Genomic DNA, 26,444 nt, shown 5'->3' on the forward strand with positions numbered 1-26,444 from the left:
CACGAAAAAGACATTCGTGTACAAGGCACAAATAAAAAAGCAAAATTTCATGCCATGGACACAAAAAAATGTAATAAAAATGTTTGTGACTATAACACGACTTTCCATGACATCAATCTGCAAAAAACAATCGTAGGCTATATTTGGTTGCAAGACCGGGGAAATGGCCATCTTTGAACCTCTCTCACTGTACGACATATGACCACCGATTAAGAACCACGATTACATGATTGCTTCATAATGGTAATCTTTCGTTTGGGACAGCCAAAATTGGCGCAGTGTTTCCCGAGCTTAAAACACGTACGAATTCTCATGAGATCAAGCATATTCAGTCATGCCAATGCTTAGTGATGCACCGATGTATCGGCCGCCGATATTTATCGGCCGATTTTTGATTTATTTTAAACCATCGGCATATCGGCAATAGCACGAGAAAGGCCGATACCAATTGTTTATTAATTAACTGCATAAAGAAATCCATTATATGTAAAAAAAAATGAGTTAATGTTGTTAATAAAATAAATGCTGAATTGCAAAAACCACCTTTGAAGGTTGTCATGCTGTCTTATTATATTTGTTTTAGCTTAATTTGTGCCTCTCTTATTATGTTGGTCAGTTGAATGTTAATTAGATCCAATCCATGTTCAGTAAAAATAATTTGATGCAGAAATAAACTAGCAAATAGACCAACTGTGTAGTATTGTATACAAGTGTTTAATATCGGTATCGGCATCGGTATAGGCCAGAAGTTGTCTGTTTAAATCTGTATCGGTATCGGCCCAAAAAAATCCTATCGGTGCATCCCTATTTTATAGTAATAATATTCACAGATAAAATGTATACTTTTATTACGTAGGTTTGGATTTCACGTTGACTTCAATTGTGTATAAATAACAGGTAGTTTGTATATTATTTGTTCTATAAAATTTAACTATTTACAGCCTTGATAATGTTTATGCAAGCAAATATGAACATACTTTGCCACAATTAACAGCCTTTACTTTCCAAGTTTTGCTATTAATAATTTTCCAGCTTTCAAATATACAGCTATAGAGAGTAAAAGATATTAATTATTTCATTAAAACGCAAAAAGTTTTTTGTAAGAGCCAGTATATACTAATAATAAATGATGCATGGCTGCATTTCTTCCCCAGTACAGTTTCACTAAAAATTCAGGGGTTCGATTTTATTTGGTATTTTATCTTTATTAAACCTGTCCCACTGCTGTGTTATATATAGTTTGAAGTCACCTGCATCAATAAATCACTTGTCTATGCATCAAACAGTACGTGCCATAGTGGTGTCGAGGTTTAGATTGGCAAGCAATGAGGCTTCAAAGGCAAAAATATGAACATTCACATGATCAAAGTCTCTGCTGGGAGAGATAACAGTCATAATCAATATCCCCCATACTCTCCATTATTGACCACGCTAAGCTTTCTGAGATCTGGACGTTTGATCTTTTCCATCATTTTATTCCCTTCTGTCATTTCTGCTTAATCAAGATGTAAAATAATCTCTAATGCTCAGATCTCGAATAAGAAGAGCGTTTACACAAAACCTCAACAACAACTACTGCTGGCTGTCGTTTCCTCCAGCTATCACACCAAACATCAGCGCTCGCGCGCGAATGATTGATTTCTCAAAATACAACCTCAATGAACCCTTCTTGACTAAAAGCACAACATCCTTTCACCTAACCAAACCTCATGACAGTTGATGGTAAACCAGCAAGCAATAGCCGACATTTCACCGCCTAAGACCCAAAATAAACTTGAATGTCATTTTTGCCAAAATAACTTGTGAGATGTCTGATATTCATCATGTATTTTTGGGCTATGGTTAGACGTCTATTACATTTTCACTGACAGACCAATTTTGCCTTGTTTTAGCTGTGCTGGACGTCTTTAAAATGTAAAATTGCTCACTGGTGCTACATGCCATCTGTATGTACAAAAATACAAATTCCTTGCTGGAATCGAAGCGAAAACAAACTAAACCAGACGGCAGCTAGTTTACCTGGTTTATAGCTGGTATAAATGATAAATGAGCAGGATTTCATCTTGGTTGCGCAACAAACAAGTTACCAGCAAAATAACCAATTTAAACTTGTACAATACCGTTATAATACATAATTGCAATAAAATAATTATGAAAACAACATGTATGAACAAATCCTTGGCAACAAAACACATTACAGAGAATGTATGCAGTTTCTGCTACAAAACAAAATTATTCCTGTATGTTTATTGGCAAATGATAATGTTGCAATGATGTTTTTGCTAAGAATAGCTTGTGAAAAACCCAATTTGGTGCATGTAAAAGTCTGAAGATCCCTTTGTGTGTATTTGATCTTTAACCTTAGCCTGGGTGCCAGTCGATCTTAGCCCCGCCCACAACATTTTGAGAACGGGAAGATCGGTCTGGGGTTTCTCCGTTGAGGAGCTGCTATGCTAGATCCAAAGCTGGTCGAACCAATCAAATTGTCAGGGCGGGCTTTATACGATGATGGACAGATAATCAACAGTAACGTAATGAACCGCGTCACCAAAGAGCGCGTGTGTTGAATGGCTGCCGCTGTAGAGTTCAGATGTGTGGATTCTGACATTGAGTCTGTTCTAAAAGATATCGACAGAGCATTGACTTTTAAAGAGGAACAGAGAAACGCGAGCAAGGCATTTGTTGATGTTTTTGCCGTCCTTCCTACGGGATTCGGCAAAAGTTGGTCGCAACTGAAATGGGTAACGTTATCACGGAGATGCAACTCGGCGTGCATGACGAGATGGATTTAATTAGCGGTCGTTGCCAGCTTTTTTTCGGAAGCCCAGAATCGTGGTTGCTGAATAAGTGGAGGGACATGCTAGGTTCCAATATTTTCAAGCGAACGTAATGTGTATCGTCGTGGATGAAGTTCACCTAACGTACAAATGGTAAGAGATAGTCTTACTGTATGACTTAGTAAATACTTAATGTTGTGATATAAACGAAATGTTGTAAACATAGTAGGTGTTGATGTACATTCGCTAACTCAGACTTAGTATAATCAGAATGTTAGTGTCATTGTAGCGAAATAACTAGCAGTTCGGTCAGGCTGCAAAAGACGCCTCACACCCCGTTGCTCTGATTGGTCGTAGGTCTATCCAATTGAGTGCAGAGGCATTTTTCGGTTGAGACACGCCTCATAATTATAGCTCAATGGAGCGGTATCAGACTCAAATTCTGACTAGAATTGAGTATGACAACGTCAGGCTACTTTAACCTTCCTGTTTAAGCCAAACCAAAAGTATTTCAATACTGTATGTCTCTCTTTGAATCCAATGAGAACACCAAACATACTACAACATCATGGGAGTGAATCTGTATGAATCAATCTACACAGAAAAAAATTATTCATTCAATTTACTCAATTTTTTTATGGTAAGTGGTTGCGATCAATTTATTTAAGCTACATTTAAACAAAAGTTTTTTGTTTTGTTTTGCCTTTCTAATTTTTTTGTTTAAATGTAGCTTAAATAAATTGATTGCATCACCTTAAAAAATGTAGTTAATTGAATGAATCCTGTTTTTCAGTGTAATCTCTTATGACCCGTTTTACTATTCTGTACCTGTACCGCAGTATCCTCCGTACATTATTTACCATGATAACATCTTTAGCATCATGGGTTCATAGCATAACTGTCTGCAAAGCAACAATTTAAATCTGTTGATGGACAAAAACATGAAGCGATTTGTTTTCAAAGTTCTCCGGTAAAAGTGAAAGCAGCATTTCCATTACAAATTTGCACAAAACTTAAAGGAACAGTATGTAAGAAATTTATATCAGTGAATCATAAAATGTCACTAGACATTAAGAAATCATTTTAGTTTCAAATACGTATATTACTGACAACAGTGGTCCGGGATATTTTCATTTAAAAAGTGGAGTTGCAGCCCTCAACTGAAGTTTATGTTGTCATGTTGTGTATTGGCCACAAGTTTTGTGATTTCAGTACCAGTTTTGGCCACAATCCTACATACTGTTCCTTTAAGTGTTATTTTTTGGCTATTTTGCCTTTATTTTGACAGTGATTGAGAAGAGGACAGGAAAGTAAAGGGAGGAGAGAGGGGTACAGGATCGGAAAATGACCACGAGCTGGGAATCGAACTCGGGTCGCCGAAAGTTTGAAAGCACCACAAATCGGAGCGCTGCCCACTACACCATTGGCTCCGACAAAACTTTAGTGTTATTTTATAAATGTCAACAAAAGACTATTGCAAAATGACAGCATTTCAGTTAACCGATGATATGCGACTGAAACTTAGTTTTTCCTCTCGCGATAAGTTATTCCAAACATCACATCGACTAATGTTGGTAGGTTTACTAATATCACATCCACCGCACTAGGCATCATTTTTAAATGAAGGAGACATTATCCAAACATTAATGCCAAAGAAAGTCCCTTACACTTAGGAGCGGCAACGTATAGGTGTTTCTTGGAGGTAATGGTATATTATTTTAAATCAAAAGAGATGTAGGAGTATTATCCAAACATTATTGGCAAGGAAAGTCTTTTATAGTTGGGTGCGGACACGTATTGAGGTGTTTCTGGGAGGTTTTAGTACATGTTGTATCATCGTCAAATAAAATAATGTGACTTGCATCAGGTGACCTGAAAATGCGAATAAACTGTTTCCATTGGCCGTATTTTCAATCAACAATATCAATCTATGCAATTTAAGGGGTAATGGAAACACATTTAATGAGTTAACTCTTCAATTAAGAGTAAACGCTTCTCTGTCAATGACGAGTTTTTCCGGCAATCTGTATTTATGCTATTATCCACCAGATGGCGATCTTACCCAACTTATAAAACCCGGAAGCAAATATATTGTATGTTTATATATTTAAACAAGAACATTCTCTGAAAGGCATTAAACTTTTGTGAAATCATAAAAAATGGCAACTTTTTTAAAATGCTGGCGGGGAAAGAGTTAAGACCATAGACTGTATAAAAAGATAGACGTAGTGTCCGTGACATCACTCATATGTCGTTTTTGAAGCCAATAGTAGGCGGTGCCTGCCGTCGCCATCTTGCCCGCGTCACTGCACATTTCTCGCAGACATCCGAAAATGGGTAAAGAGGCGGGACGTGGGTGTGGCTGGTTGCTGAAACCACGCCCACCTAGCTCGACTCTAGTGACAGCAGTGGCACTTCACCCATCAATCAAGTGGCCACGCCCTTAATTATGTAAAACTTTAAGGCTTAATATAAAATGGATGAGTTAAAAAAAAGTATACCACTTACAGTTGTCATGAAGGGCAAAATGAGCTATTCAGACCAAAAACACTTTTTGTACCAGGCTGTAAACATATTATTTTCTACTGTAAAGTTGGGCATTTTAACACGGGTGTCTTTACTCCTTTTTGGAGTGGCCAGTCGATGAATTGCAGTTTAAATCACTTTCATTTTGGCTTCATCAGAGAGATCGGAAGGTTGCCTCTCATTTAAGACTTGTCAGGACTGCATGCTTTATACAAAAATCTTTTATTTTTTAACCTATCATCAAATAATTAAAAGTTGTTTATCAAGAAAGATATTCAAGACTCGATCTACGTGGGCTTTCGATCCTTCAGGTGATTTTGAAATCTAAAGCATGACAGATATTTTCTTGACATGAGGGACTTATCTGTATGTATAATCTGAAGAAAGACTCCAGCTTTGCTCCATGTCAACAAACCTCATTACAATGAAACTCATTTGCATCCACATGTTTTATAATCTCAGTATTAATAATAACCTGTAACCAGGCTCGCAAACATTTGATAAGAAAGCATGCCAACCATCACTGTGCACATTCACCACATCTGCACTTGTTGGTTATATGTGCGCTTTTGAAAGTTCACAGTAAACATCTACGTATGTTGGTTGTTTCGTTCACATCAGACTAAAACGCAGGCAGCTGCCACTGTGAAATAATAGCAGTACGTATTTGAATCTGAGTTCTCCTGACAGGGTTTGTGAAATATCTCCAGACATTACCAGGTTACCACACTCGACATTTCTCTTCTGGGTTCATGGGAGCTCCACGTTCACAATGGAAAGCTTCGGAGAACGCTTCAAAGTTCTGGAGGGAACCAAGTACCCTGTTAAAAAAAAACATAGCACTCAGTATTTCACGAAAACTTTTAATCTACATACACTGTTAGAAAAAATGGTCATATGTATACATTTGGTACCAATATGTATCTTCGAGGTACTAATATAAACTCTTTAGGTCCAAAGCTGTACTTTTTGAAAGGGTACCGTCTCAGTGACAGCTGGGGTAAATATTTTGACCATTTATTCTGACAGCGTACAGCAGCCATGAAAAGTAACTGGACACTTAAATCACTTTAAATTTATGATTGTGCCTGCATTAGATAAACAAAATGTGATCCTGGACCACAAAATCAGTTATAAGTTGCAAGGGTATATTTGAAGCAATGGTCAACAGTACATTGTATAAGTCAAACTTAAATACAGGGTTTCCACACCTTAGTTAACTTCAAATTCAAGGACCTTTCAAGGATTTTCCTTAAATTCAAGGACTAAATGTGGGAAAACATTTCAAGTGAGAGCAAGGTTACATCGTGTTACCTTTGAAGATACATTGTTACAGTTCCCTTTTGAGGGAACTCGCGCTGCGTCACTGCGGTGACACTTTGGGGACGCCTCCAGAGGTAAGTGCGTCTGAATGTGTATATCAAATTCAACCAATGGTGAGGCTTAACAACAAAGACAGGGTGACGCAGGAGCCAGGAAGTATATCGCTATCTGAAATATTGCCAAAGACGGCGTTACAGAGGCGCAGGAAGTATGGCAAGGGAGACGCAGCGTCTCATTCCCTTCTAAGGGAACAACAGTTACATACGTAACCCAAGACATTTTTTGATTTGTCAAACACAACTATGCAAAAAAGCATTTTGGTATGAATCAACATTTGCATACAGAAGATATAAACATTTAAAGCAAACATTTTAGCACATGTGCTTAAAGACTAGAAATTATATATTATTCTACACTGCACAGGAAATAATATGGATTTTTCCCCCAGATAACTTCTTGCATATAATAGATTCAAGCACTTTCAATGACCTGCATCTATGTATTTATATTTTCAAAAACTTCCCAGGCCCTTGAATTTTTTCCCAGATTCACAAACTTTCAAGGACCCGTGGGAACCCTGTAAATATTTATTAAAATAAAATATTCTCTAAAGATTATGTGCCATGAAGATATTTAGTAAATTTCCTACCATAAATATGTCAAAAAAGTATTTATCATTAGCAATATGTGTTGCTAAGGACTTCATTTGGACAACTTTAGATGATTTTCCAGCTGGCATTTCAACGTTGATTCACAGTAAAATTAACGTCAAGGACCAAGGTTGAATCAACAATGAATTACCTTTTAATTTGTAAATTAAATCAATGTTAATATTGCAACATTGTTTCAACGTCTCACTTTCAACATGGATGAATTGAGGTCTTTGCATCAACTGCGTTGATATTGCGTTTAGCATTAACCATTGTTTCAACGTTGAACAAACAACTGACATTATTTCATTGATTTTTAAGCATTTTAGTAACCAAATGTGTAGCATTAACTATTATTTCATTGTGAATAAATGTTGATAAAAAAACTGACATTATTATAACCAAATTTCAATGTTTAAGGTCGGTCATGAGCCAGCTGGGTAAAGTTGTATCTTGACCAAATATGGTCATATCCTCAAAAACCATACATCACTGGAAAGCTTATTTATTCAGAGTTCAGATGATGTATAAATGATGTATAAAAAAAAATTTTTTTTTTTTAATGGTTTTGTGGTCGAGTGTCACATCAAATCAGGTGAGCTTTCCTCTAAACTTACTTCATATTAACATAACAACACAAATTAAACATTATATGTGTTTGTGTTGTTGTGTTTATTTATATTTTGGTATCTCATTTATTGTGAATGTGACTTGCTTAACAAGACAGTTTACCCCAAAATTTAACTTTATCATCTACTCACCTTCACGTCGTTTAAACCCCCAAGTCTCTTTCGTTGTTCTTCAGAACCCAAATACAGTTTTTTGTGTTGTTTTGGGTTTTCTGGTTACTATGGGAGTGGATGGTGACCACCTTAATCAGCGTTCACTCCCCAAGTAACTAGAAAACTCTTTGAGCCTTATAAGGACCCAAAAGTGTTAACTGAATAACCCCACTTGACTTCTGCCATATATTTAAAGTGTCCTGAAAACATTAACTACTGTGCTTTCTTATCGTGAATACCACTGTTGTTACACACTATTTTAAAGTAAACATCCTAAAACTGCCTGAACAACAGTTAATGTGCACTAAAAGAGAGGCAACACTTAAAAAATCTGCTTTCAGGTTCTGAAGAATAAAGAAAGACATTGGGGGTTTAAATGAGATGAGGCTAAATAAAATAACTTTCGGGTGAACTATGCCTTTAAGTGTCTGTATACATTCTTTTTAGGACCACAGTCATATTTTTATCTTCAATTTACAAATACTGTCTTGCCTGTACTCCAGAGGGCTGTGTGGATCTGCTTTGATGGACTGTATGGCGTATTCAGGACGACAAGCACCACACCAGACCTACAGAAAGTCAACAATTATCTCATATTAATAAAAAAAATAATTTTTTAATTAATAAATTTAGATGAGAGCTTTACACTGCAAAAAATAATTTTCAAGAACATGGAGATGCTTTTTTGATGAGCAAAACGACCCAAGAAAATAAGTCTAGTTTTTACATTTAAGTGATTTTGTGCATAAAACAAGCAAAAAAATCTTCCGACGGGGTAAGCACAATTTTCTTGAATTTCTCTTGAAGTTAGTGTTTAAGAAAAATGTTCAAGATTTTTTTGCTTACCCCATTGGCAGATTTTTTTGATTGTTTTATGCACAAAATCGCATAAATTTGATATTTTTGGTCTAAAAACTAGACTTATTTTCTTGGGTCGTTTTACTCATGAAGCATCTTAATTTAAGATTTTTTTTATATTTTTCCTGAAAACAAGACAAAAATCCTAAGAAATGTTTTTCTTAAAAATCTTTTTTTGCAGTGTAGTCAGTTTCTGTAAGATATACATAGAACAGAATCTCTCTTTACAGTAAGGTTATGTGTTAACATTATTTAAAGGGGACATATCATGAAAATCTGACTTTTTCCATGTTTAAGTGCTATAATTTGGTCAACCTAGAAAATGTGAAAAAGATCAACCCAGTAACTTAGTTTTGGTAAACCATTCTCTGCAAGCATGTGCAAAAATAGCTCATTGAAATTTGGCTCCCCTTATGATGTCAGAAGGGGATAATACTGCCCCTTAATCTGCACTATCCAACCACAGCACTGCCATTTATTGCAGAGAAAAAGAGGGGGGAAAACTGACAGCTCAATTGAATTGATCAGTGTTTGCTTTTCATCAACAATTTTAAAGGACACACACAAAAACTGCAAATTTATACTCACACCTACAAAGTGTCAATTTTAAAATCTTATAATAAATGATCTGTAGGATATATTGAGCTAAAACTTCACATATGTGCTCTGGGGACACCAAAGATAATCCATTTTAGTTCATGTTAATTTACAAAGACATTTTTAAAATCAAAAGTTGTAACTGTTAACATTAGTTAATGCACAATGAACTAACATGAACAATTAAATTGTCATTAACTAACATTAGCAAAGATTAATAAATGCAGAAGATTGTATAGTTTGTGTTAGCCAAAGCATTAACTTATGTTAACAAATGCAACCTTATATTGTAAAGTATTACTCGCACATTATGCTGAATGTCACTTAAAGGACGTCGCTAACAAATGCACATAATGTTTTCAATGCATGATAGGTCAAATCCAATGTAAATTCAGATTTTTGTTTGCTTGTTTGACACTTTGCTAATATAGGTCTATAAACCTTTAGAAATGACTTTTTAAAGTTAATCATTTGCATCCTCATTGGATAGCGTGGGATTCAATCATGAAATTTCATGCTTCAGAGATTACATTAGAGAGCCTGTAGTCATTTATTTTCAGAAGGTTAAGCATCTCCTGTACCTTTAATATAATGTCAGTTTAATTTGATGCGGCCGGTCTGACCGGAATCACCTTGCACGGGCATATTTGCCTGAGTCTTCAAGTCTGATACATGGTCACCCACCTGGGCAAAGTTTAGAAAGAAGAGCTGTTTATGATCCATGTCTAATCCGGGCAGGCGGGGCTCCTTGCCTTCTCTCTCCACCCACTTCATATATGCCTGATATCACAAACACAGGGTTAGACATGTTATATGTGATGTTTACTAGTTGGATGATTCATGTTGTACAGAAGGTGGTTGCCAGGGTGTTGCTTTGTGGTTGCTAATAGGGAAGCACCGATACCGATACTGGTATCGGCCTCGATACCACATTTTCTAAAGTACTCGTACTCGTTAAAAGTCCCCTGATACCTGGAATCGATACCACGGTCTGAGAAATGTCTATGTTTGAGCGGCGTGTAAGGGGTTAATGCCTCTTGTGTTGTCCAAAGAGGCAGAGTTTACAACAAACTGGAAAACTAGTCCTTTGTTTTTTTGTTAAATGATATGACTAAAGCTGTTACCTGTAAATTTAAATCATGTTTTTTTATTAAGTACTCGGTATCGGTATCGGCAAGTACTGAAATGCAAGTACTCGTACTCGTATTCCAAAAAAGTGGTATCGGTGCATCCCTAGTTGCTAAGGTGTTCTAAATGGTTCTTAAGGCTTAAGAATCAAAAATATAGCTAAGGTTTGTCTGTCCATCATACAAATAACTAATAAAAAAATGCATCTAGGGGTAAGTGACACTAACCAAAATACATATCTCTGTATTTTCTATGAAATTAAATAACTGTGTACATGCAAGTCAGTGCCTCATGTGAGATGTCACAATATGATAAAAATTTAATAAAAAGACAGGGTTTTCCTCCCAGTTTCAAAGTATATGGTTGGAAAGCTTACGTCTGACCTCAGTGTACATTTCTGGCAAAGCTTCTGTTGCAAATGATAATCACTTTAGACCATACTGATATACAGGTAGATGATAATGTCTCATCCCGTATCCCGCTGGGGAAAAATACTGATATATTACCAAAACTCAATATACCGCCCAACCCTAAATGCATCTATATATAGTTAATTAAATGAGTCTTGATGTTTCAAACCTTATATGCCTGACGAACCCCGCCATTGTCTGCAATATTTTCTCCTAATGTTGTGATGCCGCTCACCTGCAAGAACATCAATGTAACAAATTTAAAAAATGTTTGAAAAATTAAAACATATGCAAAAAAAACTCCATTTGCAAAATTAAAGATGCAACTAGAAACATTGCAAATAATGAAAGTCAGAATTCGAAATAGTGTATATAAATGAAGAAAGTGAACCATGCATTAGGGGGCGCTGTGATGCATTTGGCTGCCACATTAGAGTTGTATTCAGGTCCTCACAAGGGAACCTAGTTTGAATGTGATCCACAATCGTTTCACATTTATCGTGCGTGCACTTAAAGGCTGTTTCCACCTGGTATTAAGATCATCTCATTAGATAAAATAGGTGGAGAGTAGGCGATCTTACGTGGCTGCCCGACCACATGCATGTTAACACCACAAAAGCAATCTGGACGAAAGCGTTTTCAATTACCTCTGAAAGTCCTTGATTATAACGCCAGAAAGAGAGTATAGTTCCTAGCCATATCTGCCTAGAAAATCACAACTTTGAAATTTCTGTCAAAATTCGCGTGTACCGGGACTAGTTTGCTGCTTGAACAGTTTGAGTTTACTCGCTTCATTTGCGCGTGAAAGCCACGCATGAAATTCAAGTCAAGACATTCACGCTGAAATTCGCGTCATGGGAGGGCCTTCTGCAACTCCGCTCACTTCCTGTAATCACGTTACGTACTAGTGCAAGCTCCTGATTGGTTAACGCGGCGTGTTTTTCCGCCAAAGTTCATATTTTTCAACAAGCGTGTTAGCCGTCGCAACGCTCAATTCGCGCGAACTAGACGTGCAATTAGGCGGAAACACGTCTACCCCGCTGCACTAAACGAGTCATTAGCACCTCAAGACCACCAGACGTGCATTAACGCGTCTTCACATTGACTTAACAATCACTCGCGCTTGATGCCTCTACCGTGGCTGGTGGGAACGCAGCATTAGTACATGCGATGCTAATGGTCTAATCAGATTTAATGGATTATGCTAAGCTATGCTAAAAGTGGTACCGCCTAACACAGTCTCACCCCATTTCGTCAATATTTGACGACACTTGACCATTCGTCATATGTTGACGTGAAGGGTATACCTTTCGCGTCATTTTTTGACGAACTGGGGACTTCAATACTATTACGTCCGTTGCATTCTCTTTCCTATTTTATTACCATTTGCGCGTCGGTTTAGGGTTAGATTACGCAAAATTAAACAGTGTACGCGAAATTAAACAGTGTACGCGAAATTAAACAGTTGTCACCTGGCGTTGGGGTTAGAAACAGTTGTCACCTGGCGTTGGGGTTAGAGTTAGGTTTGGGTAGGGATGTCATTATGTAAATCTAACCCTAAACCGACGCGCAAATGGTAATAAAATAGGAAAGAGAATGCAACGGACGTAATAGTATTGAAGTCCCCAGTTCGTCAAAAAATGACGCGAAAGGTATACCCTTCACGTCAACATATGACGAATGGTCAAGTGTCGTCAAATATTGACGAAATGGGGTGAGACTGGGTTGTACCGCCAGACCCGGAGATCAGCTGAATGGATTCCAAAATGGTAAAAATCAAACTGTAGGGGAGCTGGAAAATGAGCGGTGTGTCCCTTTAAGCGGATGTGAAATGAAATTATTTGAGGAACGAAAAAACATGCTGAGGGCATTTGGTCAATATCTTCATCTCATTTCTGACAAGATGGCGTTTAGCTGCTTTTGCATCTGAGCTCAAAAATCATATTTAACTTACATTCTGGCCTCCTGCAAGTTTCCAATTGAATTTTCCATACTGTTCCACCATGCATTTAGATTGCTCTTCAAAATGTTCGGCAGAGTAGTTACTCCACCAGTTGTTCATGTTCCCGTCTTTGTCGAAGTTTCGGCCTGCAAGTATAATTTGGATTTTACCATCCGAGCCATATTTCAAATAGACAAGCGTTGTGGTGTGCTGGTTTGGTGGTGCAATGAAAAGCAATTTATCAGAGATATTTACAAGCCCAGAATTTAATATATCACAAATAAATGAGATCATCAAGGAATACAAATGGTTTATTCAACCGAAACTAACTGATAATTGGTACAATCCATCAGTTAAGATGTGCATTACCGTGGTCATCAAATCCATGAGTGATTTCGTGTCCTATGACCATCCCGATACCACCAAAGTTCAAAGCCTGTAGTTGTTTCTCGCTAAAGAACGGCGGCTGTAAGATACCAGCGGGAAACACTGTGAAACAGAGAAACATACAATAATTGAATTAGATGAGAAAATGCATTTAATCTAATGCTGGGCAAAGATTAATCACGATTAATCGCATACAAAATAAAAGTGATTTTTGGCATAATATATGAGTGTGTGCTGTGTGTAATTATTATGTACATATAAATACACACACACACATTCATTTTTATTTTTAAGAAACATTTACATGTGTATGTATATTTATTTATATTTTTATATATTCTATATTATATATAAATAAATAAAAATTGATACATAAAAAAAATTCTGAAATGAATATATGTATGTGTGTGTGGTTAAATATACATAATAATTACACACAGTACACAGACATGTATTATGCAAAAATCACTTTTATTTTGTATGCGATTAATCGCGATTATTTTGTATGTGATTAATCACGATTAATCTTTGCCCAGCACTAATTTAATCATAATAATCATAATAGGGATGTTGCTTTCAAAACATACACTAGATTCGTTAAGTTGATTTCTATTAAAATTTAACAATGCCTTTTATATTTCCTTTATTTTTCAGTGCTTTTTATAGACACTTCCTAGCAAGCAATTTTGAGTTTTAAAGACGTCTAATAGCACAGCCCAGATGTCTAGGCTAAAACAACTACATTTGGGCTGTCAGTGAAAATTTAGTAGACGTCTTACCATAGCCCAAAAATAAATGAATGAAACCAAACAGCTTGTAATCAATAGCTGCATTTCCATTTCCCTCTAAATTGCACAAATTGACATTGCGAGTTAAAAATACAGCCAATGGTAACACATCAATTTCCAGCCGGGTAATGAAAACGCAGCTACTGTTGACTTTGCTTACATGATAGTTTATCTCACAAGTTTTTGTCAAAAACGACATGTAACCAAATTCACATTTATTTTGGCTAGAGGTGGGTTACTCATAGCCAGATTATATTGGGTCTATAGTTAACCTAGACCGTAAAATGGGTTAATGCACTTAACAGACAGGTTAACCCTTGTACTTTTATCTAAATATCTAAAAAGAAATAGACAAAGTATTTTATTCAATCCCTCACACAAAACTAGCGATAAACTAAAAAGGCATTTATTGTCTCAAAGTCCACAGGGTCAAAACTGTTCGCAGTTGAAGAAAACCCCAGTAAAAGGATAATAATGGTATATACTGGACACTAAAGCCCACATTACTGTGACACAAACATCACAGTTATCCCCGGTCTGTCCTGCAGCTATAGTTCACAATCCCATCGAGTCGTTCGCCGTACAGCTGCCTCTCGTCTCACAAACAGCAATTCGGCGCGAAGCGTTTCCTAGATTGTCCGAGAGCATTAAAATGTGCAATCTAAGAGTAATTATGTGTAAATTTCTCCCGCTGAAAATCTGCATAATCACCCTGCTTTTGTAATCTATGTATTAAACCGGGCTGAATAGCGGCGTTCCGTGCCTGAAGCCCTGGAATATCTGGAAGCGCAAGCTTTGTGGCCACTGGAGCCTGAAACTAGCTTTGTTTTATCTATAAGAAAAATGCACAATGGGCATAAGAAGCGTTATGGCAATGGGCTGAGAAAGCATTTCTATCAGGAACTCTTAAAGCTTAGCACATAATATGACCAGAACAAATACTTCATGAGGTTGTGCTTTACTTCTCTTCCTTGTCTAGGCTAGTGCACGCTGGTTTGGTCCTGAACTAGCTAGTATTAATTCGCAAAATGTATGCAATGTTTTGCCTAAACGAAATGTGTATTAAAATGACGTTTTAGTGCACCTTCAATGAAAGAAATACGATTGCATGTTTTTTTAGTCATATATTTTGGACTAAAATTTCTACAGTTTAATGTTTTTTTTTTATTAAATGAAAGCAGTGTTATTTAACATTATGTGAATGTGAACTTACCAATCTGGTTTCTGTTGTGTGAATAAAAAGCATTGACCACAGCAGCACCAATAATCCACCTAAAGATATTGATAGAAAAAAATGCCATGAGCCATTCTGACGGATTGGGGAAATGACATTCATTGTTTTTAGCATTTATTTGGTGGTTTCTTACATATGGGGATCTACCGGCTCTCTCAGCTTCTTATGAACTTTTTGTGCAGATACTGCCAAATTTTCCAGAATATTTTCAAAGTAGTTCTCCTGACTGAAATTCAGCTGTGTGTGGAGAGAGAGAGAGAGAGAGAGAGAGAGAGAGAGAGAGAGAGAGAGAGAGAGAGAAAGAGAGACTGCTGCATTTAATAGATTTATTTCAAAAAGTATTTTAGTTTCTCTTGTCATTCTTATATTTCTATGAATGAGAGATGTTGGTTTAAATCAGTGGTTCTCAAACTGGGGGCCGGGGCCCCCAGGGTGGCCGCGGGATGGTGCCGGGGGGCCCCAGTTTTATGACATTTAATTATTCTGTGTAATTAAACCTAAAAAATAAATGCTACTCATCAACAGCACTACTTTGTATAACTTAATATTTTTTATTAAATTAAAATGTTACATTTTAGAACAGTTTTTGTCATAAATTTTATTTGGGGGGGCCCCGAAGAAATGCATTCTTATGATGGGGCTGCATCCGGAAAAGTTTGAAAACCACTGGTTTAAATAATAGTTGTGTTGGAGATAACAGTGAACTTCATACATGTCTGTATTCCTCATCCAGCTTCTTGTTTTCCTCCTCAAGGATGTGATCAGGATAACCAATCTGTTCTGATATCGCCATGGCCTGAAATATCAACACAGCTGTCATATATTTATATCCTCCATAAACACCTGCAGTGGTGGAGAGTAAAAAAATGTAATAAAATGACCTTTTTAGAGCAAAAAAAAACAGATGACTTCTAACTGAATTTAACTTATTTACAAAGCTGTTTACACAATGAATTCATATTATGCAAAATCCACTTTTAAAAGGTGTCTGAACATAAATGTGTGTGAACACAACCACCCCAATGTAAAATCAACCCACTCTGTTTTTAATTCCCAAAAAACCAAAGCAGTCTCATTAGACATGCTGTTTAGATTATCTTGTTAATGTGACATCACACTGATAAAGCCCCGCCCACGGCCACTGGTTTATTTTGATGAAAAGCTTTTCTAAATGTGTTTGTTTGCACATTGTAGCGCTTATGTGTTTACAGGAATCGGATCTATTTTTAACCAAAAGCGCTAACTGTTTGTTGGTAAGGGAGCTCATTTGCATTTAAAGGTACGGTAATACTTTACATCAGCGTTTCCCAAACTTTTTTTCCTGCGCACCCCTTTCTATGTCCCAACCGGGTTGGCGCACCCCCAATCCCCACTTAAAAAAAAAAAAAAACGCAACAAAGCTTTGTTTTAATGTTTAATCATGTGCAAATAACCCCCGGCCGGTTGCACCAGCCGGACGTAAAGAAGTTGGGTGTAAGTCCTATGTCGGGCTCAGCTGCGTCCGACATTGTGAAACATATTTACACCTGTTGCACCATCTGAAACTATGACCAGACACAGCTATGCTCAGCGTAGATGATTGCGCGCCCCCATGTATACGTTTAACCGCTGTAATATTTAGATGCCATTCGAGTTTACTATGGTAAAAAACGTACACTGCATCACGAGCAGACCCATCAAACACATTCACGAAAGCCTTTACTGTTCGCACAAAAGGTGTATAATAGTTTGCAGATTCATTATAACAGCTCAAGTTTCAAACAAATTAAAGGTGTTCTAAGCGAATTGACGCGTTTTAGACCATAAAACATTTTTTGTTACATACAGAAAACATTCCCTCACTATCTGCTTGCTGCCTGTCCGCTGATCAAACTGTAAAAAAACGCGATCTCTGTAGACAGCCCAGACTTCACAAACGGCAATAACAACACAGTGGCCAAACAGAAACCATAACAAAGTATTCTAACCAATAAACGACAAGAAGGATTTGGGGGTGGGGGTTGGACGCGTTCATGAAAGCACGGAAGGGAGGGGGAGGAGTTAGCTACACTCCGTCTGTTTGAAAACAATTCAAATGTCAACAAAAACTAACGTCTCGCAGCTTCGCTTAGAACAACTTTAAATGAAGTATTTATGTATTTTATTATATAATTCATTGGCGGTCTCTCTACCGTGCATGAAAGCACATTGCTTGCGTATCCTGTGCATTAGACGCACCGATGTCTCGTCACATTTCATTATTTCTATTTTTGCCATAGTAAAAAGTCTCTCTCTCTTGGTCCCTCTCCTCCTTCGTGACTAACAACTTTATCATAAGACGTCCCACTTGACAGTTTCCCTGATTTCAGCTAGTTAAGCATATTAAACGAGTTGACACGCAGTGCAGTGCGGCTGCAGTGCATAAAAAAGACAGCGGCTGTCTTCTACGTTTCTATCAAAAACTAATAAATTATAGTTTCTATATAAAATAAAAGCGATTACAAAGGAAATGTTTACTGTTCATGTTTTCTTAATCATTTATTGTATGGAAAAATCCCACTTAAAGAACCAGACCGCCATTACATTTTTCCTCTGGCGCACCCCCTGGTGGCAGCTCGCGTACAACTGGGGGTGCGCGTACCAGACTTTGGGAATCCCTGCTTTACATGAATGGGTGTGCATAAAACTTTCATCATGACACGTGTAATGAACATGAAGGAGATTTTATGCACCTTTATGACACTGTCATTAGTTCAATTATGTCATTTTTAATGCAAACATGACATTGTTTGAGATGTCTTTGTTATGACAACTTGATATAAACCAATACATCATAACTTGTCATAAATCTGTCATAAACATGACATAGCAGAATAATTATCAAACTTAAGAAACTTCCTAGCTTTATGGGTTAACATTACATTAAACTGTCATTTAAATGTCTTTAAGTGTTAATACTATGTCATTTAGTTTTATAACAGCATCATGAATATTTTTCTTGACTTCAACTACAGTGGTACAAATTGAACTCATTAAAATGTCAATAAGTGTTAATACTCTGGCAAATAATTTTAAATACCTTAACAAAATTCCACAGACTTAAGTATAATCAAAATATTATACTTAACTTTATGTGCACAATACTTAAAAAATTGACAACTAACAGAACACAAAGGGTTCTGAAATGTTCTGACATAGAAGAAAAATCTAACAAAATATTTCATTAATTTAATGTACTTAACTGTTAACTGTTTTTGCAGTGATATGGACCCAACGCTGCATTACTTACCCTATTACTGTACTGTTTTCATTTCATTTTAGGTGAACTGGTCTAAAATATAATTTTAAAATAGTATAATTATTATTGGATGATTGATATTATTTCTCTTTAAACCTAGAGGAAACTTAAAAAAACATTATAAACTAAAGACAATTCATGACGCTGTTATAAACTATTTGACAGAGTATTCACACTTAATGACATTTTAATGACAAATTCAATTTGTACACTGCAAAAAATTATTTTCAAGAAAACAATTTCTTAGTATTTTTGTCTTGTTTTCAGTAAAATATCTAAACATTTTTAAATTAAGATGCTTTTCTTGGTGAGCAAAACGGCCCAAGAAAATAAGTCTAGTTTTTAGACCAAAAATATCACATTTTAGTGATTTTGTGCATAAAACAAGCAAAAAAATCTGCCAATGGGGTAAGCAGATTTTTCTTGAAATTTTCTTGAATTTAGTGTTTAAGAAAAATTTTCAAGATTTTTTTGCTTACCCCATTGGCAGTTTTCTTTGCTTGTTTTATGCACAAAATCACTTAAATTTGATATTTTTGGTCTTGAAACTAGATTTATTTTCTAAGGATATTTTGCTCATCAAGAAAATGCATCTTGACTTGACAATTTTTAGAAATTTTTACTGAAAACAAGACAAAAATACTAATAATTTTTTGCAGTGTATCACTGGTAAAAAGTGGTCAGTTATGTTGTCTTGGTAATGTCAAGTTGCCATGACAAGTTATGATATATTGGTTAATGTCAAGTTGTCATAACAAAGACATCTCAAACAATGTTATCCTTGCATTAAAAATGACATAATTAAAAAAATGACACTTAATGAAAGTTGTCTTAAACGTGCATATAATCTCCTTCATGTTCATAGCATGCGTCATGTCAGTCTTATGAACACCCCTTCAAATAAAGTGTTACCATTGGTACACACATGAAAACAGCGCTTTTTTGCTCCCACCCAAATAAGACATTTTTGCTATAACAAATGATCTATGGGGTATTTTGATCTGAAACTTCACAGACACATCATAGACACACCTGAGATTAATATTAAATCTTGTAAAAATGGGCATAATATGTGTCCTTAAATAATTTATTTCTGCAAGTTACTGAAAAAAATCAGTAAAACGAGCACAAAGATTAACAACTAAAATAAAATTTGCAATGTTTATCTTAAAATAAGGTGATTAACTACTGCTATAAATGGTTTATCTCTGAAGGTGCAGCCAATGCAAACATCTGACCTTCTCTCTGGCCTTTTCTTTGGACTGTTCATCCATCCAGCTTAACTCCTCCAGGGTTTCCACATAAGCTTCTTGAATCTTTCTGATCAGATCGCCCACCTGATCAACACACACATTTCAAACATACAGGACTAAAATAACCATAGCTATCCAATGACGGTAAAGAAACCACTGTAGCATAGTGGTTAAAGATGTTGAATGGTTGCCGGATCGAATCATAGTTACCATTGTCCCCTTTAGGGTTATAAAGAATAGGAATTTTGGAAATATTCCAAGTTGGAAAAGGTTTGGAAAATTATTTGTAAAATTTCGATCATTTTTACAAACTGCATCACATACAAACATCTGACTCGTCTTCATCCATGAGCCACAATTCCCATATATTTCCCTTTGGAAAGTTTCCAAAATTCAGCCCTAGTCCCCTTACAACTCAGGTTATTGGCTGTATGTGTACTGCATATAGCTTTGTATAAAAGCTTATAATACATAACTCAATTAATAGGGTTCTTACCATACGTTTACTGTTTCCAGAGAAGGTTTCCTGAACATACAGCGCCCCGACAGCATTCTCCATGTTACCTTGAACATACCGGACACAATCTCTCCATCTCGCCTCTTCTACTGTTGTACCATGCAAAACCTGAGATAACGCACACACACATATTACACACAATGAAATATTATGTTTATCAGAGCTCATGTACATTATGAACATTTTTCTTGTCTTTTTTATGTTTCTTGGTATGGTAACTAAATAATTAGAGTTGGATTTAAAGGGTAATCCAAAGCCCAATGGTTCAAAAGTTATCTGATTGGATTTCGGCCATCGAATTGGATTGTATTTAAAGGAATCTGAAATCGGAATAGGTAACAAAATCCAATCTAGATCAAATCATCAGTTTGTGTTGTACAAAACTGTTTTAGTTAGACTGGGTTATGTTACGTTCGATAAAAATAAAAAACAAGATTATTTTGATCCTAATAGAAGGGTGGATTTCAGGAACAAAACTGTAATTAAAATCTATCATGTAATATGCACAAATGTTTATTTTGCTCTTGAAAACATCATCCGTTTTAATAAGAAAGTTTTTTTTAAATCCCCCGTGGTGAAAATGTAAGTTTTTATTGTTGTTTATATATCTTTGTGGTGTTTTTAATACACTTTAAGACAAACAATGCGCAAATTCATCCAAACAATTTGAGTTTCCCAAAGGTTTGAAATCACCTCGGTTTCTTATGTCACAAACATGTAACCAATCACATCATCACTCACGTGCACTGTAAATGCTATAACCTGTTAACATCCAAGGGCCGGTTGTTCAAAAGTAATCCATTTGGATTTCAGCTATCAAATTGGATCAACATTTCAAAATGGATTCAGATTTTGGATTGGATCTCAAAATCCAGTCTAAGTTTTGATCTGGATCAGTTCCTCACTTTGTGTTGTTCAAAACATTTTAGTATTTTGGGATTTGTTTAACTTTATCTGTCATTTGGCACTGTGTATATTCATTACAATCACAATTATCAGAGACCAAACCAAGTAGTTTTAACAACTGGCATCTTTACAAATGTAAACTACCAGACATTTAGGGGCTGTTTACACTTGGTTTTAAGATGTGTTTTACCTTTATTAGTCTCTTTATGACCCAAAATGCATGTGTTTGGGTATAATCTATATTTGTTTGTTTTTTGTGGGCCAGAAGAAAAGACAATGTTGAATGTTGAAAAGCAATCATATTTTGCTTTGAAAAACCAGGACAAAAGTGAGTTTACCTAATCTTGGATAGCAAAACATGGGATTTCCAAATCTTGATAAAACTTTTTGAAGAACTGGAATAACAATGTATACCAAAACTGATTTGTACAAGCATGTAAACAGTACAAAATATGGATGAATTATTTATCTGATCTACTATATGTCTCCTTTCCCAGGTGATATGAATAGATAAGAGTTAAATGTCACATGAGCTCTCCTCTGTTGGTCTTTTTAGTGTAACTGACCTTTCTGTAATGTGCTCTGACATCTTTGAAGCGCCGGCTGAGGCTGCTGACCCTGTCCATGATGAGCATCCAACCCAGATAGTTCTGTAGAGTCCTGCAGTCATACACAACATTCAATCTGACTGTACATTAAAGGTGACATAGAATGATTGAACGGAGTATTTATCCTTGTTCTGTGATGTGACATGTGGACAAAAACATTTTTGTTTGGGTCTGTAATGCCTTAGAAGCTTCCTAAAAACCTCTCTCAGATAGCTCTATTAGGGTGGGGGATTTTAAACAAGTGGTTTTGCACCTATTTGGCTCCCCCTACTGGCTTAACTTGCGATCTCTTTACTGATTGGCTGACTTTGCTGCCACTCAAAAAATGTAGCCAATTATTTTAAAGTGGAGGGGCAGGGAGATGCCTGTGAGTTTTTCAGATTGGGCCGTTTTCTGGCTGACATTTCTAAAAGAGGAATTTCTATGAGACTGAGATGTTTAGCATGTCTAGCACTTTTTGTATGTTTGTGAATGTGGGTAGACTACCATTATTCAACAAAGACAAGGTAAAAATGGTTTTTCATTCTCTGTCCCCTTTAAAGTACTATACTGTAATACTTGTAATATTTTATACCACGGGACTGTTAAATGGTTTATTCTGATTGGTTGAGAGACATTCCACAAGTATGCATTATTTTTTAGATACCGTATTGTTGCACCTTTTTCAGAGTTTGGCTGTTCCTGAAATTTCTAGTCAGGTGTGCCTTATACGTCAAAATTATTTCATATGAACCAAGAGAAACCATTACCGTCTACAGCCGCAAGAGTTCGCTCTATGCTGCTCCTGTATTTATGTAATTCAATGGATTCAGTGATGTGGAATGACTTTAGGACCTTTTTGAACTTGATTTGTTATGTTAATTTAACCTATTCAGCCTCCCAAGTATGTTCTGTATGCTATTGTGTATCGTGTAAATAACTGTTAATGTTACGTTAACATATACAGACAACTATTTAGCCTGCTGTTCTATGTATTATTGTTTAGTTGAATAACTTGCCTTCCTAGATTAAATATCTGTTCTTGGGCTTGAATTTTGTGAAATAATTTTCTAAATAAACGCAACATATAGTCCAGTGCGACTTATATATGTTTTTTTGTCTTCAGGCCGCATTTTTGACTGATGCGACTTATGCACGCCCGCGGTGTCTGCTTTGCGTCATGCTGCATTACCACCTTGGATGTGCATCATCAACTACTTCAATTGTTCCTTATGTATTGTGCTACATGGTACTGTACTGTTTATATAGCTGTTCATAGGCAATACCTTTGAAAATTATTCATTATTATTATTATTATGTATTTCTGTAGCTTAGTTGGTAAGCATTACGTTATCAGCGCAAGGGTTTTATTTCCAGAGATCACACATACAAAATAAAATATAGGGCCCTATCTTGCACCCAGCGCAATTGACTTTGTCAGTGACGCATGTATCATTCGTATGTTTCACCAGCGCACAGGCGCACGTCTGCAAACTAGGGAATGAACTTGCGCTCCCTGGGCGGTTCAGCGCAAAAAAATAGGCGTTTCCGGCGCAAACCATCCCTGATGCTATTTTGCAGTTTCAAAGCAACCCGCCATGGAACTTGCACACTTGTGTTTAAAGGGAATGTTTGATGACGTTCTGATTGGTTTATTTGACGTTACGCCCAAACCACACCTATGAATGATGAACCTACTTCAGACCAACCCCTTATTGATTTGCGCCTGGCGCAAGAGTTATTTCTCCTGCCGGGAAAATAGAAACAGCGCCCAAGATCCGCCCACAAAGTCACTTGCGCTTTGCGCTTCGCACTTGCGTTTCAGATCGTTAAAATAGGGCCCCATATAGTTTGAATGTACAAGTTTACAATAATTGTAAAGTTTTTGTGTTACAGACTCACCTGCGGCTGTGTTTGGACAGAACTTCACTGAGCTTTTCCAGGTACGGTGTACAGTACACAACAATGGGTTCATCCGGTTGCACCGTAATCGAAACGCTAGACATTATACCTTGGATGAAGCGTGTCCAATTAAATCCCTGCAAATTCATGAAGACAAAACATATAAGTTATATCAATAGAAGCTGAGTGCGATCTCTGCTTCTTTGTGAACAACATTTCTATCAACACTGTAAAACATTTACTGTAGTTATGCAGGTGTTTGCCAGTAACTTACTGTAGATTTAAATGTATGTTATTTACTGGCAACAGTTTGTTCAAAGGTAAATTAATGTAGTTCCAGGACCAGGAAAGGATGCTGATCCAACATCAATGTTCATACTGTAACTGTTTTAAAATTGTTGGACGCATAAAAACAGCCAAGAGTTCACAGATTGATGAACTCTTATTTTAGTATTTCTATTAAATTGAAACACTTACATTGAGGTTGAAGGTTTGCTGCAGCTCTATGAGAGTCATTTTGTTGTATAGCACAGTGATGTCATTGCGTTCCTCTGCGGGTGAGGTAGCCTGTCCATGGCAAAACTCAATATGAATCATGTCAACTTCATGACTATTCTTACAGTGCATTACATTGAAATTCTTGCTGTTTTATATGTTTCATGTACTTAAACTTTGTTGAATTGATAGTTTACCCAAAAGTCATCATTTTCTAATCCTTATTTTGTTCTAAATGGGTGTGCACACCAAAGCTCGGCAGGCGTATGTTTTTAATTGTTTCCAATGGAAGCGATGCGTTATTTAAAATAGCCAGCAGCTGGCTTTTTTTCGGGCTGAAAGCTGGCGCTTGGCGTTTTTTCCGCACTCGGTGCCGAGCGTCAAGAGTTTAAAAATATAAAACTTATATTCACTGTATTTGGTTTTGTCACAAAATTCAGTTGTTTTGGAAGAAAGTTGCAGACCACATTTGTAATATTTTGGTAATGATGATTGATGTTGATCCTTACTCGTATACTGTAGGTCTGCCAGCTGGTATTGTTTTGAATAAATTTCATAATAGACCTTATTTTGCTGAAAGAAAGTTAAAACAGCCGTCCAATCACAGTGGAGGGGGGGGGGTAGACATATCAACAACCAACCGTCGAATCATACACCGACTGACATATGAAGCAGAAGTATCACAGCAACCAAACCGCTCAGCTAAAAAAGCTGGCTGTCGGATGAAAAAAAGCTGGCAGTCGCGCCGAGTTAAAAGCTTTGGTTTGCACGCCCCTAAAACCTTTATGAATGTCTGTTTTCTGATGAACACAAAAGAAGATATTTTGATGAATGATGGTAAGCAGCACACAGTTGATGATACCCAATGAATGAAATGTTTTTCCTACTATGGAAGGCAATGGTTACAATTAGCTTACCAACATTTATCAAATATCTTCTTTTGTGTTCATCAGAAAACAGACATTCATAAAGGTTTCATCCAACATTTTTCCAAAATGATGACATAATTTTCATTTTTAGGTGAAATATCCCTTTAATTTTGTTAATTTAATATCAATCTTGGATTTCCTATTTACGTTGTAAGCAAACTTTAACATTTTGCAAGTTGCTATTGGCATGTTTTTATTTGCATACTGAATTGTTATGGTTTCTCATTCATATAAAGATGAATTGTGCAATTTCATCACCACTATCAAATATAATTACAATCTGGTTACATTGGGGTATTTAGCCAAAGGGCATTTAACATTTTGCTAACAAAAGTACAGTTTACAAAGCCATGTTTACAATAAGTAGGAATAGAGGTTGTAGTTAGGAAAGGTGAATAACATAGAAGAGGTTTTTTTTTTGCTTAACAAGCTTAACCACTTTGGCTTAACCAGTGACATGAATTTGGACGGGACTTCCTTTTTGTTCTGACCAATAGCAGGGGAAGTGTTTTAAAAAGGTAATTAGCTTTATCATATCTATAACTCACATTAGCAATGTCCGTCTCCAGCTCCAGCACTTGAGTCATTTCTTCCCACACACGCTCTTCATCCTGGGTCAGGTTCCTGTCTTCTCGTGCTATCCTCGCCATGGAAACCATGAACTCCAGGTAGGCCTTGCGCACCTGCCCACCGAGACAAACAACAGGGGAATCATTGATTCATGTAATTATAACCAAAGCAAAAAAACAAGAGAAGAAAAAGACTCAAAGTACCTTCTTGTAATTTCCATCAGTGAGGTAATAATCTCTTGAAGGCATTCCTAAAAAAACTGGCTGGTCAACCTATGAAAGCAGAACAATGTGGATTTATTATGATTTTGAGAGTGTGTATACGATTGGAGTGCTGTTTGTTATCTGCTATTTTGTACCTTTATGGGTATACAACACATTGAAATGTTGTACCTTTTGGGTACAATATTATACCCTAAGGGCCTATTGTGTACTGTAACTTAAAGTCACACTCCCCTTTTTTTGAAAATATGCTAATTTTCCAGCCACCCTAGAGTTAAAATGTTATTTTTACAGTTTTGGAACCTATTCAGCTGATCTCCAGGTCTGGCGGTACCACTTTTAGCATAGCTTAGCATAATCCATTGAATCTGATTAGACCATTAGC

The 26,444-nt window shown here is 36.4% G+C and overlaps 1 protein-coding gene across 2 annotated transcripts in view; it reads right to left on the minus strand.

Annotated features, from left to right (window-relative positions):
• Window positions 1-5,734: 5,734 nt before the first annotated feature.
• Window positions 5,735-26,444, minus strand: part of mmel1 (membrane metallo-endopeptidase-like 1) — a 28,879-nt gene continuing 8,169 nt past the window's right edge. For both annotated transcript variants that reach the window (XM_065259124.2, XM_065259125.2), the window contains 16 exons: window positions 26,042-26,110; window positions 25,817-25,951; window positions 24,322-24,411; window positions 23,845-23,981; window positions 21,922-22,015; window positions 20,429-20,557; window positions 19,918-20,016; window positions 16,115-16,198; window positions 15,536-15,639; window positions 15,382-15,440; window positions 13,363-13,482; window positions 13,006-13,139; window positions 11,221-11,286; window positions 10,198-10,293; window positions 8,551-8,627; window positions 5,735-6,124 (listed from right to left, as the gene is read on the minus strand). In XM_065259124.2, the coding sequence (XP_065115196.1) occupies window positions 6,025-6,124; window positions 8,551-8,627; window positions 10,198-10,293; window positions 11,221-11,286; window positions 13,006-13,139; window positions 13,363-13,482; window positions 15,382-15,440; window positions 15,536-15,639; window positions 16,115-16,198; window positions 19,918-20,016; window positions 20,429-20,557; window positions 21,922-22,015; window positions 23,845-23,981; window positions 24,322-24,411; window positions 25,817-25,951; window positions 26,042-26,110 (1,593 nt within the window). In that variant the 3' untranslated portion in view covers window positions 5,735-6,024. The remainder of the gene's footprint in view (window positions 6,125-8,550; window positions 8,628-10,197; window positions 10,294-11,220; window positions 11,287-13,005; window positions 13,140-13,362; window positions 13,483-15,381; window positions 15,441-15,535; window positions 15,640-16,114; window positions 16,199-19,917; window positions 20,017-20,428; window positions 20,558-21,921; window positions 22,016-23,844; window positions 23,982-24,321; window positions 24,412-25,816; window positions 25,952-26,041; window positions 26,111-26,444) is intronic.

Source organism: Paramisgurnus dabryanus, chromosome 14, assembly GCF_030506205.2.
Source record: "Paramisgurnus dabryanus chromosome 14, PD_genome_1.1, whole genome shotgun sequence".
Lineage (NCBI taxonomy): Eukaryota > Metazoa > Chordata > Actinopteri > Cypriniformes > Cobitidae > Paramisgurnus > Paramisgurnus dabryanus.